The sequence below is a fragment of the Triticum dicoccoides genome, chromosome 5A, assembly GCF_002162155.2.
Source record: "Triticum dicoccoides isolate Atlit2015 ecotype Zavitan chromosome 5A, WEW_v2.0, whole genome shotgun sequence".
NCBI lineage: Eukaryota > Viridiplantae > Streptophyta > Magnoliopsida > Poales > Poaceae > Triticum > Triticum dicoccoides.
In genome coordinates, this window is record NC_041388.1 from 697431389 (window position 1) to 697449591 (window position 18203).

Genomic DNA, 18203 nt, shown 5'->3' on the forward strand with positions numbered 1-18203 from the left:
CCGCCTCCCCTCTCGCCTGCAGCCGGCGCCCAGCCGCCTCGCAGGCGCTGGCGCGCGCGCTTGCGGCGGCCGCCCGAGTTCGCCCATTAACGGGTGGCGCCCGCAAGGCCCCCCTGGGCCAATGACGTGTGGGGCCTAGCCCCCACAAAACGTTTCTGATAAAAAAAAGGAGATAAAAAAAATATATATAATAATAATATTAATATTAAAATTAATTAATTAATTTAATTAACTATGATTAAATTAACTAATTATGTATAATTAACCTAATGACTAATTAACCTAGTGAACTACTGATAGTTAACTAAACAGTGAATGACAGGTGGGTCCCACTGGACCCACACAGTAGGTTGACCAGGTCAACGGTCAACGTTGACTGCTGACGTCATGCTGACGTCAGCATACACTATTCTGGATAATGTTAAAGTTAAATAATTAAATAAATTCCAGAAAATTCATAAAATCTTTAGAAAATCATATCTTTTAATCCGTAACTCGGATTAAAATATTTTCAACACGAAAGTTGCTCAGAACGACGAGACGATTCCGGATACGCAGCCCGTTCGTCCACCACACACCCCTAACATATCAAACTCGCAACTTTCCCCCTCCGTTCCTCTGCCCGAAAACACGGAACCCCGGGAATACTTTCCCGGATGTTTTCCCCCCTTCACCGGTATCACCTACTACCGTGTTAGGGCACACCGAACACCGCGTATTGCCTTGATATATTTTGTGGTGCTTTGTTTGCTCTGTATTCATTATTTCTTCCCCCTCTTCTCTCCGGTAGACTACGAGACCGACGCTGCTGCTGACCAGTTCGACTACGGAGTTGACGACCCTCTCTCTTGCCAGAGCAACCAGGCATGCCCCCCCCCCTTGATCACCAGATATCGCCTATTCTCCTCTATACTGCTTGCATTAGAGTAGTGTAGCATGTTACTGCTTTCGTTAATCCTATTCTGATGCATAGCCTGACATTGTCGCTACGTCTGTTGATACCTTACCTGCAATCCTAAATGCTTAGTATAGGATGCTAGTTTATCATCATTGGCCCTACATTCTTGTCAGTCTGCCTTGCTATACTATCGGGCCGTGATCACTTGGGAGGTGATCACGGGTATATACTATACATACATACATACTATACAGGTGGTGACTAAAGTCGGGTCAGCTCGTTGAGTACCCGCAAGTGATTCTGACGAGGGGGCTGAAAGGACAGGTGGCTCCATCCCGGTAGAGGTGGGCCTGGGTTCCCGACGGCCCTCGACTGTTACTTTGTGGCGGAGCGACAGGGCAGGTTGAGACCACCTAGGAGACAGGTGGGCCTGGCCCTGTTCGGCGTTCGCGGATACTTAACACGCTTAACGAGATCTTGGTATTTGATCTGAGTCGGCTGCGAGCCTATACGCACTAACCATCTACGTGGGAGTAGTTATGGGTATCCCGACGCCGTGGTATCAGCCGAAGCACTTCAGACGTCAGCGACGGAGCGGCGCGCGCCGAATTGGACTGGAACGCCACTAGGCTAGGTCTGCTTTCGGCCGCCCTCGCAACGTGCAGGTGTGCTATGGGCGATGGGCCCAGACCCCTGTGCGCTCAGGTTTAGACCGGTGTGCTGGCCTCTCTGTTGTGCCTAGGTGGGGCTGCGACGTGTTGATCTTCCGAGGCCGGGCATGACCCAGGAAAGTGTGTCCGGCCAAATGGGATCGAGCGTGTTGGGTTATGTGGTGCACCCCTGCAGGGAAGTTAATCTATTCGAATAGCCGTGATCTTCGGTAACAGGACGACTTGGAGTTGTACCTTGACCTTATGACAACTAGAACCGGATACTTAATAAAACACACCCTTCCAAGTTCCACAGACAACCCGGTGATCGCTTTTCCGCAGGGCGACGAGGAGAGGATCGCCGGGTAGGATTAGGCTATGCGATGCGATTGGAGATGCGCTTGGAGATGCTACCTGGATATGCTACTTGGAGATGCTACTTGGAGGACTTCGATCTACTCTCTTCTACATGCTGCAAGACGGAGGCTGCCAGAAGCGTAGTCTTCGATAGGACTAGCTATCCCCCTTTTATTCTGGCATTCTGCAGTTCAGTTCACCGATATGGCCTCCTTACACATATACCCATGCATATGTAGTGTAGTTCCTTGCTTGCGAGTACTTTGGATGAGTACTCACGGTTGCTTTCTCCCCCCTTTTCCCCCCTTCCTTTCTTTCTGGTTGTCGCAACCAGATGCTGGAGTCCAGGAGCCAGACGCCACCGTCGACGACGACCCCTACTACACCGGAGGTGCCTACTACTACGTGCTGCCCGCTGACGACGACCTGGAGTAGTTTAGGAGGATCCCAGGCAGGAGGCCTGCGCCTCTTTCGATCTGTATCCCAGTTTGTGCTAGCCTTCTTAAGGCAAACTTGTTTAACTTATGTCTGTACTCAGATATTGTTGCTTCCGCTCACTCGTCTATGATCGAGCACTTGTATTCGAGCCCTCGAGGCCCCTGGCTTGTATTATGATGCTTGTATGACTTATTTTATTTGTAGAGTTGTGTTGTGATATCTTCCCGTGAGTCCCTGATCTTGATCGTACACGTTTGCGTGTATGATTAGTGTACGATTGAATCGGGGGCGTCAAACCCGCCGCCGCCGCCGTCGGCCCCTGCCGCGCGCCGCCGACCCCCTCCTTGCGGCCAACTCCGCCGGGGCGCTACCCCTACCCCAAGTGCCCCACCCCGCGGCCTTCCACCGCCAACGACACACGACGCCGCGCTGTTGCTGGCTCCCCCTCCCCTGCTACCACGGTGCTGCCGGGACTCCTCCCCGTTGCTTCGACCTCGGCGTTGGTTCCCCCAAACCCGCCGGTTTCGCCACCGGCCACAACTTCCTGGCGCACTCCACCAACCGACAGACCAGTTCGCCCGCCTCCCATGGCTAACATCGCTGCTACCCCAGTGTCGCTTCCCACCCCAGGGGCTCATCTCCTCCACCTGCGCGCCACTCCCCGACCTTCCCTTTTCGCGCCGTATGCTTCCTCCCGCTTCACTGCCTGGCATGTGCCAGGTCCAATCTGGACGAACAGGACAACATAGCCAGCCATATGCGCCCCTCCAATCTGAACGGCTTGCTCTGCATGATGCCGCTTGCTTGCTGTGTGTGGGGTATATTTTTGTTGTACTCTTAATTTGCTGTTGATGTCATATGCTACAGATTCATGTTTTTTATGAGATACTTGGAATACGTAAGAGTACTGATATAGTAGAAACAAAGCACGTACAGTTAGCAATACAGAAGCCGCAGAATGTTTAAGGGGAGTTGAATGTCAAAAACCACAACCCTGCTACTCTGATAGTTTTCAGGCTCACATTTTATGGGAAATTATTCAGTTTGTCACTTTGTTATGGGATATAATGTCTAACATATCATAATGTTTTGGTGGAAACGGTGGTAGTTTTTGACCTCTTTCAGAGTTTAAACTATTTTCCTGATGACTGAATGAAGTTGAAACTTTGACAACGGATGTAGCAGGGTTAACAGAAAACATGATGCACGATTGAATTAAACATGCAGGGTTCAATACGCATCTCTAATTATTCTTATGTTTATTATTCTTAATAATCTACCACTTCTGGCATCCTGTCGGTGAGTCTTCTTTTGGCCTGCGAACCATAGTCATTGTAGCTTTGCTCCAGTTTGCCAATGTATAGCTGAATATGAGCCATCTACTTGCTGGAAGTGGTCACATATGGGGTAACTTTTAGTGGCAGGGTGAAGTAATGGTACTGGCATTTGTATTACTGAAAGTACAGTACATACTTTGTGTTATTTTGCATGCTCTCTATGTGTTCTCGTCTTGGCAGGGGATGCTTGGTGATGACTCCTTAAATGCTCTGAGTAATAATTGAGAATACATAGACAATGTCAAATTGAAGTGTGATATTTGTATGTCATATTTACTCCACAATAACTTTTTATGTGTTTTTCTCATTCTTTTTACATAGACGTAATGATTTCTTTATGCCGCAATGTTACTTATGTCATTTGGATTTGGACATGCCGCAGTGTTACTTCGATCTCTGGATGGTTGGTGGCCACCTTAATTAGAATCATTAGGGGTAATGTAGTTGCAATGCAGTATCTATGTGTGGGCTACCGGATGGAGTTGCAACAGTTGTGGTCAAAAGCCGGATGTTTTGGAGATGCCATGTTTGATTAATTTATTAATCATCTTTTGTGGTGCCATTAGTTCTGATCCTGGGCTAGGAGGATTTAATATTATTAATCATGCTTTCATGCAAATTGACCCAGTTCGTCCGTTGATTGATTACTGGACTCTGAGTTGCATTGCTTATTTTGGTAAGTGAGAACGTATGACTGTAATTCTGCATACATCATCATGCTATTTCCTCCTAATTTATATATGAAGATTAAGTGTCCTTTTTTACCTAAAATTTACTTGAATATTTAACTGAGAATTACTTCATTGTGTGTCATGCCTATCTTATCCCATCCACATGATCTATGGACCACAGATATAGTTCTCAATCCAAGGAGAGTCCGAAAACTAATAATTTGTGCCTTGAATAACGAATGTAATTTTTTTGTTCTAATCTTGAAACTTTGGCTAATGTGATAATATTGGTGTCACGGTGGTCTTCATAGTTGTAGTGAGTACAATCTAACAGAAGCAAAAGTCTCTATTGATTGTTGTAGGAGATCCAGAAAGCGGAGCATTGGGGCACTCTGATTTTTAAGAAGCTCCATGCACGTATTAAGGCCAGTAAATTCAATTTGTTTCTCATCTGCTTCTCTATGGTCTGTTGTCCTTATTCGATCTGTTATTCAGGTATGTGTTGTTAACGCTCCTAATTTTGGGAGAATCAGAAAAAAAATAAGTTTTGCAAGTTACGTCATATTTCCATGTTTTAGTATGAGATTTAGATATATTGTTTCTCCGGTTCCATATTCATTATATGTTTTTCTCCTATAATTGGCCTGCTTATTTACACAAGTCTGAATTCCTAAAGGTTCAAGAGTATTTCAATGTTGCTAAAGAAAGATACAAGGATCAGTGCCGTAACATTGTTGAAAGACAATCAGACACAGTATGCTTTTAACTTGCCATTTCCTTACTGACTAAACCTGAGTACATGACTATTTTCAGTTTTCTAATTCATTGGAGCTGTGCTAATCTCCTCACTCCTTGCCCTGATGTAGGACACCATGCAGCAGCACTGCACCCTGCAGTTCATGCTCTGCTCACCATGACCTGCCTCCTCATCATCAGACATACTCATGTGTACTAGGATCTCCTCACCATCAAAGTTCATGTGTCCTCTAGATCAAGCCTATGCATGTGAGCTGAAGAATTGTTTGCCTGTTCACAATTGGTGATTGAAGGGTGGCCGGTGACTTCCATAATTTTCTTGTAGTTGTTTGTTGGATAATCTTTAAAATTAGGATTGTAGAGAACTTTACATTACTGTAAAACTTCGTCTTCTTGGTGTTGATGCTTACATATTCCATTATGCTAACTCAGCAACACTTTTAGCAGAAATTGGTTGTTTATGCAGACACGCGGTGTAGTAAAATTGAAGATTTAGCTCCCGCATTGCATACTTATGCTATGTTGTAGTAATGTTCTATCCATGAATTATATATAGCAGACTGTATGTTCAGCCTCCACGTTCATTTCTTTGATCTCCTCAGGTTTCGCAGAGGATTTAGTTGTACATATGTGCCAATATACCTATGTGAGCCTCCCTGAATTATGTCGATATCTATGAAACTGTGTTGTTCTTCCTCGCCAAGATGTCTATTATAATTTTGGTATATACTTCATATATACGGTGTGATCTATGCTTGGAAATAAGGGTAAAAGGTCAACAGATCAAAGCCTAAGTCCAAATTATGCTACTCCCTCTAATCTATATTACTTGTGTTCTCTAATAAAGAAATTCTGCAATGCATTCCGCTGGAGTTAATAAGCTAATAAAAGGCAATCAACCCCATTTAGTACTGATATTTCATGTCGCATGAATTTTTTAGCTTCTCATTATTTTTGTGCAATTTTTCCTTCAAAAAATGTTCGCGATTTTGTACAAAATATTTTCTTACTCAAAAAATGTTCACATTTTTGAAACCAAATGTTTGGGAAATCAAAAAATGTTCATGATTCTTTAAAAAGTTTGTGTATTCAAAAATGTTCATGAAATTGAACAAAAATTTGCCAACTAAAAAAATGTTCATGAATGTAAAAATATCCTACAAATGAAAAAACTGTTCATGACTTACAAAATAGTTTATTCATTGTAAAATGTTCGCGGATTCAAAAAATAATCATGCATTTAAAAAAATGTTCATTAAATCAAAAAAATGTTCGTAAATTTAAAAAAGTCGTCCACCAATTGGGCCAAAAATGTTCGTCGGTTCTAGAAATGTGCGCCGATTCAAGTAAAATCTATAAAAAGATGTTCACCATTTTTTAAAAATGTTTGCAAATAGTATAAACTGTTCATGAATTCAAAAAATGTTCAAAAATTTGAAAAAAAAATCATGAATTTAAAAAATGTCCACGATTTCAAATATATGCACAAGTTTTAAAAAAGGTTCATGATTTTGAAAATTGTTCATAATTTCATGAAATTGAGAGTGATAGTATATCACGGTGATGTCGCAAAATGTGGTCACAGCCGTTGAATATTATGATTTTTTTCTTCCCGTTGCAACGCACGGGCCCTTTTGCTAGTCTATATCTATACCTATTAATAAAAGGGCTATTGCTTCTTACCACCGTAATTTCGTCCGTTTTCGTCTGTCGTCGTCCGTTCATTTTGCCAAAAAAAAATCCATACCCGACGTGGTACTAATATCTATCCGTGTCTTTATAATTTTTCAGCGATTGCGTGCATTGTGGCCCATCTTATCTTAGCCGGCCCAACGCAATAATACGTGCAAGCACGAGGGATCGAAGGGGAGCCCCTATAGGGCGCCTTCAGCGCGGCTGAACTCACTCGGTGCCCACTGCAGCTCCCACGTGGGCCGGCCCAGTATCACGCAGCGCCAGCGTAAAAAACACTAAACTGAAAAAAGTTTCTATAGCGAGAATTCGAACTCGCGCGGCTAAACTGCCGCACGCTCGGGCTACCCACTTTAGCTACAAATTTCTACTGACAGAAAATACCGCGAAAGCATTAAGAAACAACTGAAACCGCGCTGTTCCAAAAAAAAAACAAGAGCGGACGAACAATAAAAAGAAGTCCCACGAATTTGTTTTAAAAAAATTTCATGTAATAAAAATTTTTCACGAAAAATGAAAAAAGTTCACGGATTTGAAAGTTCATGAAAATTTAAAAAGTTCATGGATTTCAAAAAGTTCATGAAATTTTGGAAAAAGTTCAGAAATACAACATAGTTCAAAAGAACTGAAAAATAAGTTCATCAAAGTTTAAAAAATTCATCGAATTTGAAAAACAATCATGAATTAAAGTTTCACAAGCCTCAAAATTAGTTCACGGTTTTTTTAAAAGTATCTATTTAAAAAAAGTTCATCAATTTTGAAAAAGAATTCATCAAGTTTGAAAAACAGTTCACCGGTTTTGAAAAACTGTTCATCGGTTTTGAAGAAGGTTCACAAATTTAAACAAAGTTCATCAAATTTGAAAAAAAGTTCATCGGAATTGGAAAAAGTCCACCGAATTTGAAAATAGTTCATCGACTTCAAAGAAATTTCATCGAATTCAAAAAAAATTCATCAAATTTGAAAAAAAAATGTTCACTGAATTAGAAAAAACATTCATCAACAAAAAAAGTTCATCGAATTTGAAAAAAAGTTCACATTTCCAAAAATAGTTCATTGAATTTGAAAAAACATTCATAAAACCGGTGAACATTTTATATCGAATTATAAATAGAAAAAGGGAAAATAAAGGAAGAAAGAAAACGAATAAAGAATAAAGAAAAAGAAGAAAGAAGAAATAAAAAGCAAAGAAAGAGAAAGAGAAAGGAAAAATAAAAAAATTATAAGAGAATAAAAGAGGGCAGAAGCTATAAGTGCATGCAAAAGGCAAGTTGGCAGGGTGGTTAGCTCGAGTTTCGGTCAAGCCCTCGGCGTGGTTTCGAATCCATCTCAGCTCTCCTTTTTTGCACCGGTTTACAAAAGGAAAAAGGATGAAAATGGGCTTGGCCCATCGCGGAGGAGGGGTGTGCGCCCTGTACCGTTAAGCCTATAACGGGCGCCGTTTAGGATTTGCCGGATCGAAGCGCCCGCTGCGCCCGTTTCTTCAGGTTCCGCAAACGGGCGCACACCCCTCCGCCTCGCTGGGCCGGCCCGTTTTACTTTTTTTTTGTTAAAACGCAAAAATTAAGCTGTGGCGTGAGTCGAACCATGGTCGCCAGATTTAACTTACGATAAGGTGAACCAACTGGCCACCACTACCATATGTGTTCCGTAAATGCTTTATCCTTCATTTGTTCTTTCCTTTTCCTTTTTTAGCAACAGTTCTCTTCATTTTCTTCTTCTTCTTTTTATTATTTATTTTTCTTGGAACAGTTTTTGTTTGGTTCTTTTTTCATTTAACTAAATGCGTGAATATTTTTTAAAATTCATGAACTATTTTTCAAAAGTGGTGAACTTTTTAATTTTTTTGTTTTTAAAAATGGGTGAACGTATTTTATAATATTTGATGAACTTTTTTCGAATTTAGTGAACTTTTTTCAAATTTGATGAACTTTTCTCAAACTTGATGCACTTTTTTTCGAAATTGATGAACTATTTTTCATATTTGATGAACTGTTTTCCAAGTCGATGAACTTTTTTGTAACTCGATGAACTTTTTTCGAAGTTGATGAACTGTTTTTCATATTTGATGAACTTTTTTCAAAGTCGATGAACTTTTCTGTAACTCGATGAACTTTTTTTGAAGTTGATGAACTTTTTTCCAAATTTGATGAACTTTTTTCAAAATTGATGAATTTTTTGTTAACTTGACGAACTTTTTCATTTTTGATGAACTTTTTTCAAATTTGATGAACTTTTCTCAAACTTGATGCACTTTTTTCGAAATTGATGAACTATTTTTCATATTTGATGAACTTTTTTTAAAGTCGATGAATTTTTTTGTAACTCGATGAACTTTTTTCGAAGTTGATGAACTGTTTTTATATTTGATGAACTTTTTTCAAAGTCGATGAACTTTTTTGTAACTCGATGAACTTTTTTCAAGTTGATGAACTTTTTTTCAAATTTGATGAACTTTTTTCAAAATCGATAAATTTTTTGGTAACTCGCTGAAATTTTTTCAAATTTGATGAACTTTTTTCATGATTTTTTTCAAATTCGACCACCGATATTGTTTTTCCGAAAAATTTCATGAACATTTTTAAAAAAACGATGAACTCCTTTTCAAATTCATGAACTGTTTCCCAAATTAGTGTACTTTTTAATTTTGAATGACTTTTTGTATTTTTGAACTTTTTTGAATACATTAACTTTTTCGTATTTGTGCCTTTTATTTTAATACACGAACGTTTTTTTGAATATGTGAACTTTAAATTTTTTGTTTACATTGAAAAACACATTTGCTAAAAATGTTTTGAAATAATTCAAAAATCAAGGCGCTACAGTAAATGATATACCTTTTTTTAGAAACCAGTAAATGATATAACTCTGCTATTAAAATGTTTGTCCTGTATTTAGTCGCCGGTACCTAGTTGGCGTGGTGGTTAGCCGTGCTCGAACGTTGTAGTCGCGTGGTGGTTGGCCTGGGAGCGAGCGAACGAAGTGTTGCTGGGCCGGTCCAAGTACCACCACCCATCGTCCCTGCCCAACGCAAACATAATTGCAAGTACGAGGGATGGAATTCCCACCGTCCTGTTCAGTCTATAAGGCTGCAGCCAATTGAGCTACAACAAGTTTATGTTTGAAAAGCGTTTCGCCATTTTAAGAAATAGTCCCGCCTCGACCCCTTACATCCAACAATACCAGTTAATATACGTGTAAAATTTGCACATACACAGCTCCCATCGTCCCGGCCCAACGCAAACATAATTGCAAGTACGAGGGATGGAACTCCCATCGTCCTATTCAGTCTATAAGGATGCGGCCAATTGAGCTACAACAAGTTTATGTTTGAAAAGTGTCTCACCATTTTAAGAAATAGTCCCGCCTCGACCCCTTACATCCAGTGGCGAATCTAGCATGAAAATGAAGGGTAGGCTCAAACATCAAGTTCTAAGCCTAATTAGCAATTGCATTGTGATTCTTGCATGTAAAGCACATAAATATAATTGTTAAGTGGTAGCTTACATCCAACAATACCAGTTAATATACGTGTAAAATTTTGCACATACACAGAAGCTAGTTGCTGGATGACTACCACCTAGGAGGTGAGATAACGGATGTATATCTTTACGTACTAATAAACCCCTCGGTTTATAAGAAATCAACCCGCAGTCCCTGTTTTAGTGGCACCCAGAGAAAACGTTTTACTTTTACAAAACAATCCCTATAGGCATTTCAATTCAGTCCGCAGTCCTCCCCTTCCCTCTTATCCACTCTGCGTCGGCGGCTACGCCCATTCCGTCGTGCGCCGGCGGCCGCCGTGCCTCGTGCGGGAGGATGAAGGACGTTATACGGGGCGTGTGCGGCGGAGACAGCGCGGCGAGGCGAGGCAGTGGCGGTGGTTGTCCGGCTGTCGTGCCTCGCGCGGGGAGGATGGACGACGCTCGCCGGGGCGTGTACGGCGGAGACGGCTTCTGCCAAAGTGGAGCAGGAAAGGACCGGAAGTCAAGGAGGCAGGGTGAGTACGCTATGCACAGCGCCGCCTTCATCCTCCACCTCCTTCTAAAGCGCGCGCTCGCCTCGGGCGCTGGCGGTGGCGCGGTGGTGCTCGCCCTCGCGCACCCGTACTCGCACGACGACCGCGTCCTCCGCAAGATGGTAAGCGCCCCGGCCGCTCACCCGCATTTCCTCGGCAACAGGGCCATCCTTGCGGACCACGCGGCGGCGGTCACGCTCTTCGGGCACCCCCGCGGCCGGCTGAGCCTGGCCATCTATGAGGACATGCGGGCGCCACCGGCGTTCCTCATCGAGCTGCCCATGCTCGCGGCCGGGCTGCATAGGGGGGATGGCCACGGGACCTTGAAGCTGGTGCTGGAGAGCGACACCCGCAGCGCGCGGCGACCACTCCTGTCCAACGACGAGTGGCACGTGCTGCGGCTGCTGCGCGGCGTCTCCATGAGCGCCGGGGTGCCGCCGCCGCCGCCTGCTGACGGCTCCAATTTCCCCGACAGCGTCATACTCCCGTGTCTGATTAGGATTGAAGAGTGCTGAACATGTCCTTGTCCAACACAGATTAATGTAATGCCCGACCGGGATTTGACTTGATTGCTATAAGATGGAAGCGTCCTGGGCCTGAATCTCCATCAGGTGCGTCCTTGGACCATAGTCTCCATCAAATTATGTTGAAAATTTCATGAAGCGTCCAATGTCACCGCCGAGTTCGCCGGAGGAACAAGAACATCCGTCGAGTGGTCCAATGTCGTCTGCAGCGGCTACAGGAGAGGTATTGTTTCTATCCCCTTGAATGCTAAACACCCGATGGAATCCCCTGTTTCAGTTATTGTTTCTATCCCTCGGCTCCGTCTGCGATTCTGCTATTTCTTCAGTTATCAATTAGCTTTGCAGTGGCATACACATGAATAGTTATCTCAGCGTGTACTACAAACAACTTATGTTGGATATGTGTGCTCATGGCCTGATTTTGTTATACGGAGGAGAAGTCTGACACTCTGACTGTGAGCTCATCTATTTACTCTGCTGTATAAGCAGTGTTCGTTCAATTCAACCACTATCATCTATTGGAATTTTAGCTGCTTAGTATGTAGTAGAAGTAGCATGTATCAGGTCTTGTGTTGGCAGCATAATAGACTTGTATTATTCTACCAATTTTTAATCTTTTCCAGTATAAGATATCCTCTGAGTTCATCAAGCTTCACGATGTGGTGACCTGCTAGGATGGGTGACATTTATCTCCCTTGCATCTCATGCTTTGATTTGGGTGTTGTTTGGTTTATTCAGATTTATCACTATGTTCTGGAGTGACTAATCAGTGTTGTGGAATATTAGAAAGATTTTCCTATTGATTTTTGGCTTGTTCTTCTTCATTGTCTCATTGATGTTTGTGTGACAGGAATCTGTTAGATGAATAATTTGTGTAGAACATTCTTCTGGGTCTCATGCATTTCATTTCTGTAACATTGCAAAGATCTATGTCTGCTCCTGTTCACATTTTTGTTATGAATGTCATACCAGAGTCCTTTTAGTATCAATTCATGATTATTATTCTCTTTCTAATTTCGTTTTTCGTCTATTATTTTGTTGGTTGTTAGATTTCGTGTTGATGAGAGAGGAACAGAATGTCGGTTGTTCAGTACTTCATACAAAGATACTACTACAATCTGCAGTACTACTTGGCGCCTGCAGTCTAGAAGTGATTCACAGCATGTATATTTGCCTACGGAGGCACTGTATCCATGCTCGCTGTTTACTAAAAATTAGACATCGGATGCTCATATTTTAATTAGACATCGGATGTTTAGTGTATTCTACAAACTGACTGCAGGCATGCAACATTGTTGAAGGGCAAAGGTACTCTAAGAAGCTGAATGATAAACAGGTCACCAACATACTTAGAGCTTCCTTGGATTTGTGGAGGACATGTCTGGTTTCACAAAGTCAGTTTCACTTTCACGAAGACAGTGGAAATGCAGAAAAAGGAAAGCATGTGGATTTAGAAATTTCAGCATTGTAGAGCTCAATTGAAATGGAAAACGGGATTTATAGCATCCAGCTAGAGTGGTGATTCGATTTTTGATGATTGGTACTTTGGTTGTGAGGTCGATGAAGACATGAGATGGATTTGGGCGGGGCAGTGGGTTTGCACGCGAGGAGGTGGGAAGGACGAAGATAGTGGAAGAAGCTTGAGATGATGGTGATATTACTGACTCAATCCTTTATTAGCTCTATTTTGTGTGGATCTTTCAGGTGCATGAATGATAACTTGTGCAAAACTACGCTTCCCTTGTCATTTGATAATTTTTATCTTTATGGTGCTCATAACATATTTTTCATCTATAATTATAGGAGTTTGTTACCTTCTTTTGGTCGAAGAATAAGATGTGGGTAATATATGCATTGCCGACTTAGCTTAACATTTTTTGAACAGAATTTCTATAAATTTTATACAAGTATTGTGCTGAAGTCCGTGAAATAGGTTAATGGCCGAGAGTGTTTATAAGTTATCAAGTCGAGCACATAAGTCTGGAAGTAGCTAATTTTCCTACTGAAAAGTAGATACAGATTTCTGAAGACATGAGACATTAATACATAGTATACATAGCAGTCTTCTTAATTCTATGATTCTTCATACCTTGAGGCTGTTAAACATCTATGCACCTCTCATTTGATGAGGTACATTCAAATTGGGTCTGTTTATAACTTTGATGAAAGAAAATTATCTTCCCTTAGATGGTCAAGGTTCCAGAGATCATTGATATGAAAGAAGGCATATATTTGATTCACGGAATTGCCAGTAGTATTGGAGTGAGCGTGAGTATCAATTGCTCGGAGAGGAAATCATGAACCGCGATCAGAATACTGAAATATATCTGATCTGTGTGTGTATCCTGGCCACTTGATTACCGAGTACTGCCGTTTGTCTTCCCATTTGATTTCTCATATGAAGCTACTAATTTTGACAATTCCTTTTATTTTACAATGCTATTGCTTTTGTTTTCCTGTGGAAAATAAACTAGAGGGAATTAACGATTTGTTTTTCTTTAGATGTTGTCGGTCGGGTGTCTTCTGCTACTGAAGTTTTACCACCATCTGGTGGTGCTTGAGAGTAGAGACGGCATACTTTCATCAGCAGTGGCCAAACCCCCAGCACCGCTGGTGCTGTACACCCCTGTACCCCTCGACATCCAGTGCCTCGCGTCTGCCCAACATGAACACCTCCTCAATATGTACATCTCTGAATTTTGCCATTGCTAGAGAAAGTAGAGCATTGTTTTACTGTAGCTATAATTTGAGTTTAGAAGATATACTCCTCTCTTTTTGACGTCAATTTTTTCAGTTGACTTCTCCGTCCAGTCTCATGTCTTTCTCTTTAGCAGGGATCGGTGAGTACTAAACGAGTAAAAATGTCATTCTCTTTTTCATATTTCTTCCTTTTCCTTACTACTTTTGTGGCTCCAAATCTCATGATGGCTCTATGTCTGTTCTTTTTGTTGACATGGATTTTACCCTGAAAATTTTCTTCTGATCTACAATGTTCTGCCATCTAAATTTGTCTGTATATTGTGAATGAGTAGACACTGGTGTAGAAACCCAATCGGATGAAATTACCGACTACAGAGAGGTGTAATTATTAATTAATTTCTTGCTTTAAAAGATATGCAACTAGCAGAGTTTCTTATTTTTATCAATTGGATTACGACCGAAGTGAAGAACTTATGTGGACAGTCTGGCAGATTTCAGTGGCAAGATTTTTGTACAATTACAGTAGCAGATTTCAGAAATTTGTAGAGCACATGATTTACAAGAACAAGATATTCTGTCAAGGTGTGTACTTTTTACCCATTGCACTAATCTTTTGCATTGAGCGATTGGCTAAAAGAAAGTATTTCCTTTGGAATAATCTTTCGTGCACTCACAAGTATAATATCTCTATTTCGTTATTTTCTGATTTTCCGTCAGTAGTATTTCTTTTAGCTACTATTTGCCCTTGGATAAATCACTCATGCTATTTTAATGAGGTTCATTCTAGCCGTTTGCTCACGAGAACAGAAACATTTTATCTGTTGGCTAAATGAAAGTACATTCTTTGAATTTGCCACTTTTTCCTGCACTTGCAGGTATAATCTCTCCATTTCCTGGATTTTTTATTCTTCCGTTAGTAGTATTTCTTTTAGCTACTTTCTGCCATAGCATAAATCGCTCATGCTATTTTAGTAAGATCCACTCCTGCTCTATGCTCACTAGAACGGAAAACAAATATTATCTGCTTATTTTAGTGTCGCATTTCGCTCACAGTATTCATGGTCACAGATAAAACAGTAATAAACTCCTTTCTCTGTCAAACTTACGGAGTACAAAGTTGTCATGCCTGATCAGCAAAAGATTTGTGCTTCTTTGGCACATATATATCACAGTAGAGTATATGATTTTCACATTTCTTAATTTAAAATTTTCCTTTTTTGGCACAGCCATGGATATCAACAATCAGTCAAGCAAAGAAATATTCATGGGAGATATACAGGGATCCACAAGAATGTGCACCGTATGGCACTACCCTTTTGTCATCGAGCCACTATCACATTTTGGTCAGCAATCAGTTCAAGCAATTCTCAGCGCCATTAGTCAAAAGTTGGAATTTACATCTAAACGAACAATACATCAAGCAACAGAAGAAAAAGTGGTCATCTCTTTTTCTTGGCACCAAGATGCCATACAAGCATTCAGACTTCGGAATCGCACAAGCAGTTTGTATATAAATGGTGTGCCATATCATTTTAACATGGACACTTCAAAAGAATATATGCCAAGAGTGGTCGCTGATTACTATGATTATAGTAATCCTAAAGAGTTTGCCTCTGTGTTTCTGTTCACATGTAGCTGATGTTTTAGCCTTTTAGAAGTATATGGCATTGCTTAAATTATGTTTCTTTTGGCAACAACATATGAAATGGAGAAATTTTTAGGTTTAGGATAAAATTGTTCTAGATTTTGAGAAGATTGTTACAGATCCATGAGAAAAATGTCCCAAATTTAGGAATTAACTATTCATATTTTCGGTTCTTGGTTAACAAGCTGGTCACAGTAGTTTTTTTTTATTTTCTAAGCAAGCTGGCCACAATAGTTGATGTGGGTCATAAATCAAACAATTACTCATGTAGTAGGCTATGCTTCGGGGTGTGATGATTTTTTTCTCCCGGTGCAACGCACGGGCATTTTTACTAGTACAAAAAAAAGAGATAACGGCCTGGATGTTGGCAGATTGCCATGGTGGAGTCCACGAGAGACACAATGTCCTAGGAAATAAGTCCCAAGACCCAGCCGATTAAGACGCGGCCCTTGAGTGCTAATGATATAAAGATCAGCAGGACTGATAGGTTGGATTAGAGCATCTTCAGCCGCGTCCCCAACAGGCTCCTCCAGACTATTTTTTCGACGCCGCCGTCGAAAAAATGTCCCAGTCGCGCCCCCAGGACGCCGAAATTCGCCGGTTCGGCCCGTTTTTGGGTCCGGCGATCGCAGGCCGAACCCGGCGCACCGGGGACACTCGGGGGCTCCGGCGCAAGGGAAAAGTACGGCTGGCCCACACCGTCAGACGAAAAGTCAACTTTTTCTTTCCCAACTCGCCTCCCACCCCCCGCGCGCTCGGCCGCCACCAGCTGTATCCCGGCGCCGCCCACCGCCCTTCACCGCTAGATAGCCAATCCCCGCCGGGAAAAGAGCAGAGGTTCGCCGAGGCAGCCCCTCCACCAGCAGCTGGGCATTTTTCACGACATTTCCGGCCGCGGAGGGGCAGTTTAGCGGCGGGTACACGCCCACCGGGCGCAAGGTGTTCGGCGATTTGCCTACCTCGGCGATGGACTCGGACGACGAGGAAGCGCTTACCACGCTGCTGGAGGAGGAAGCTGAGGCCGACATCCAGGAAGAGAAACATTTCATGGTCCTTGCCGCCCTGCTGGCGAGCAATGAAAAGCCGTGGCGAGGTGGCCCGGCGCCGGGACGGATGAAAGCAAAGAACCGGCATCGTCTCGAAGGCTACTACATGCTCTACTCCGACTACTTCGCCGACGCTCCACTGCATGACAACAAAACATTTCGGCGCCGTTATTGGATGAGCCGAAAGCTTTTCCTCAGGATTGTGAATTCCATCCGGGAGTTCGACAGCTACTTCAAGTGCAAGAAGGATTGCACCGGCAAACTTGGATTCACCTCGATCCAGAAGTGCACGACAGCGATGAGGATGCTTGCATACAGAGCTCCCGGTGATTTGCTCGACGACTATGGGCGCATGGCCGAGTCCATCATTATTGAGTGTTTCTACAAGTTTTGTCGGGCAGTCGTGGCAGTGTTTGGACCGCAATACTTGCAAACACCCAATGCGGAAGACACTGCTCGGATCCTAGCACAGAATGCAGCAAGAGGGTTTCCTGGGATGCTTGGAAGTATCAACTGCATGCATTGGAAATGGAAGAACAACCCATTTGTTTGGCAGGGGATGTACAAAGGCGCCAAAGGTGGTTGCAGTGTGGTACTTGAGGCGGTGGCCACACAGGACCTCTGGATTTGGCACTCCTTCTTTGGTATGCCAGGAACTCACAATGACACCAACGTGTTGCAGTGCTTCCCTATCTTTGCCAAGCTTGTTGAAGGTAATTCTCCTCCGATGAACTTCGAGGTCAATGGGCGGCACTACAACAAGGGGTACTACCTAGCTGATGGCATCTATCCGAGATGGTGTACATTTGTGAAGACTATCTCAAACGCTGTGCCAGGAGGCAAGAAGTCCTACTTTGCCAAGGTGCAGGAGGCTTCTAGGAAGGATGTCGAGCGGGCTTTTGGTGTGCTCCAATCTCGATTTGCTGTTGTCCGCTATCCTGCTCAGACCTGATCGAAAGATCAAATGTGGGAGATCATGACTTGCTGTGTCATCTTGCACAACATGATCATCGAGAGCGAGTAGGAAGGTTCAGTGTTTGACACTGAACCATACTATAGGCAGGGTCCTCTAGCCGAAGCTGATCACCAGCTACCGACAACCTGGACTGCCTACCTCAGTATGCGTCAGGAGATCCGAGACCCACAGGTGCATCATCAACTGCAGCAGGATCTGGTGGAGCACCTATGGAGGCTCAAGGGCGACGCCGGGCTCGACGTGTGATGAAATATGCATGAGTTTTTATTTGTTGAACTATTTTGTTGAACTATTTGATTTTTTGTGATGAACTATGTGATAAAAAATATTTATGTTCATGATTGAACGCCGAGCCACGACGAACCACGCCGAATATGGGCCGATTCTCGCCCATATGGGGCCTTTATTCGCCGAAAGTGGGCCGAAAACTGGGCCAATCTCGGCGCCTGGGGACGACGACTGGACGCCCAACCGCCCCCAGCGTCGATTGTATTG

At 42.7% G+C, this 18203-nt stretch overlaps 1 protein-coding gene and 1 long non-coding RNA gene across 3 annotated transcripts; both read left to right on the forward strand.

The window, feature by feature from the left end:
* Window positions 1-4514: 4514 nt before the first annotated feature.
* Window positions 4515-5695, forward strand: LOC119304281. Of its 2 annotated transcripts, XR_005148207.1 has the most exons (3): window positions 4515-4846; window positions 5028-5105; window positions 5218-5695. It is a non-coding gene; the product is annotated as an uncharacterized LOC119304281 (long non-coding RNA). The 2 variants fall into 2 exon arrangements; XR_005148206.1 differs by having other exon boundaries at window positions 4515-5105.
* Window positions 5696-10599: 4904 nt separating this feature from the next.
* LOC119304282 lies at window positions 10600-15739 on the forward strand. The gene is made up of 4 exons (XM_037581461.1): window positions 10600-11564; window positions 12391-12992; window positions 13844-14623; window positions 15268-15739. The coding sequence occupies exon 1, from the start codon at window positions 10619-10621 to the stop codon at window positions 11330-11332; it is 714 nt and encodes a 237-aa protein (XP_037437358.1). The 5' UTR covers window positions 10600-10618; the 3' UTR covers window positions 11333-11564; window positions 12391-12992; window positions 13844-14623; window positions 15268-15739.
* The last annotated feature ends 2464 nt before the right edge of the window (window positions 15740-18203 follow it).

What these genes read in the sequence shown, in the direction of transcription:
- LOC119304282 (XM_037581461.1), top strand. Translation starts at nt 10,619, where the DNA reads ATGAAGGACGTTATACGGGGCGTGTGCGGCGGAGACAGCGCGGCGAGG.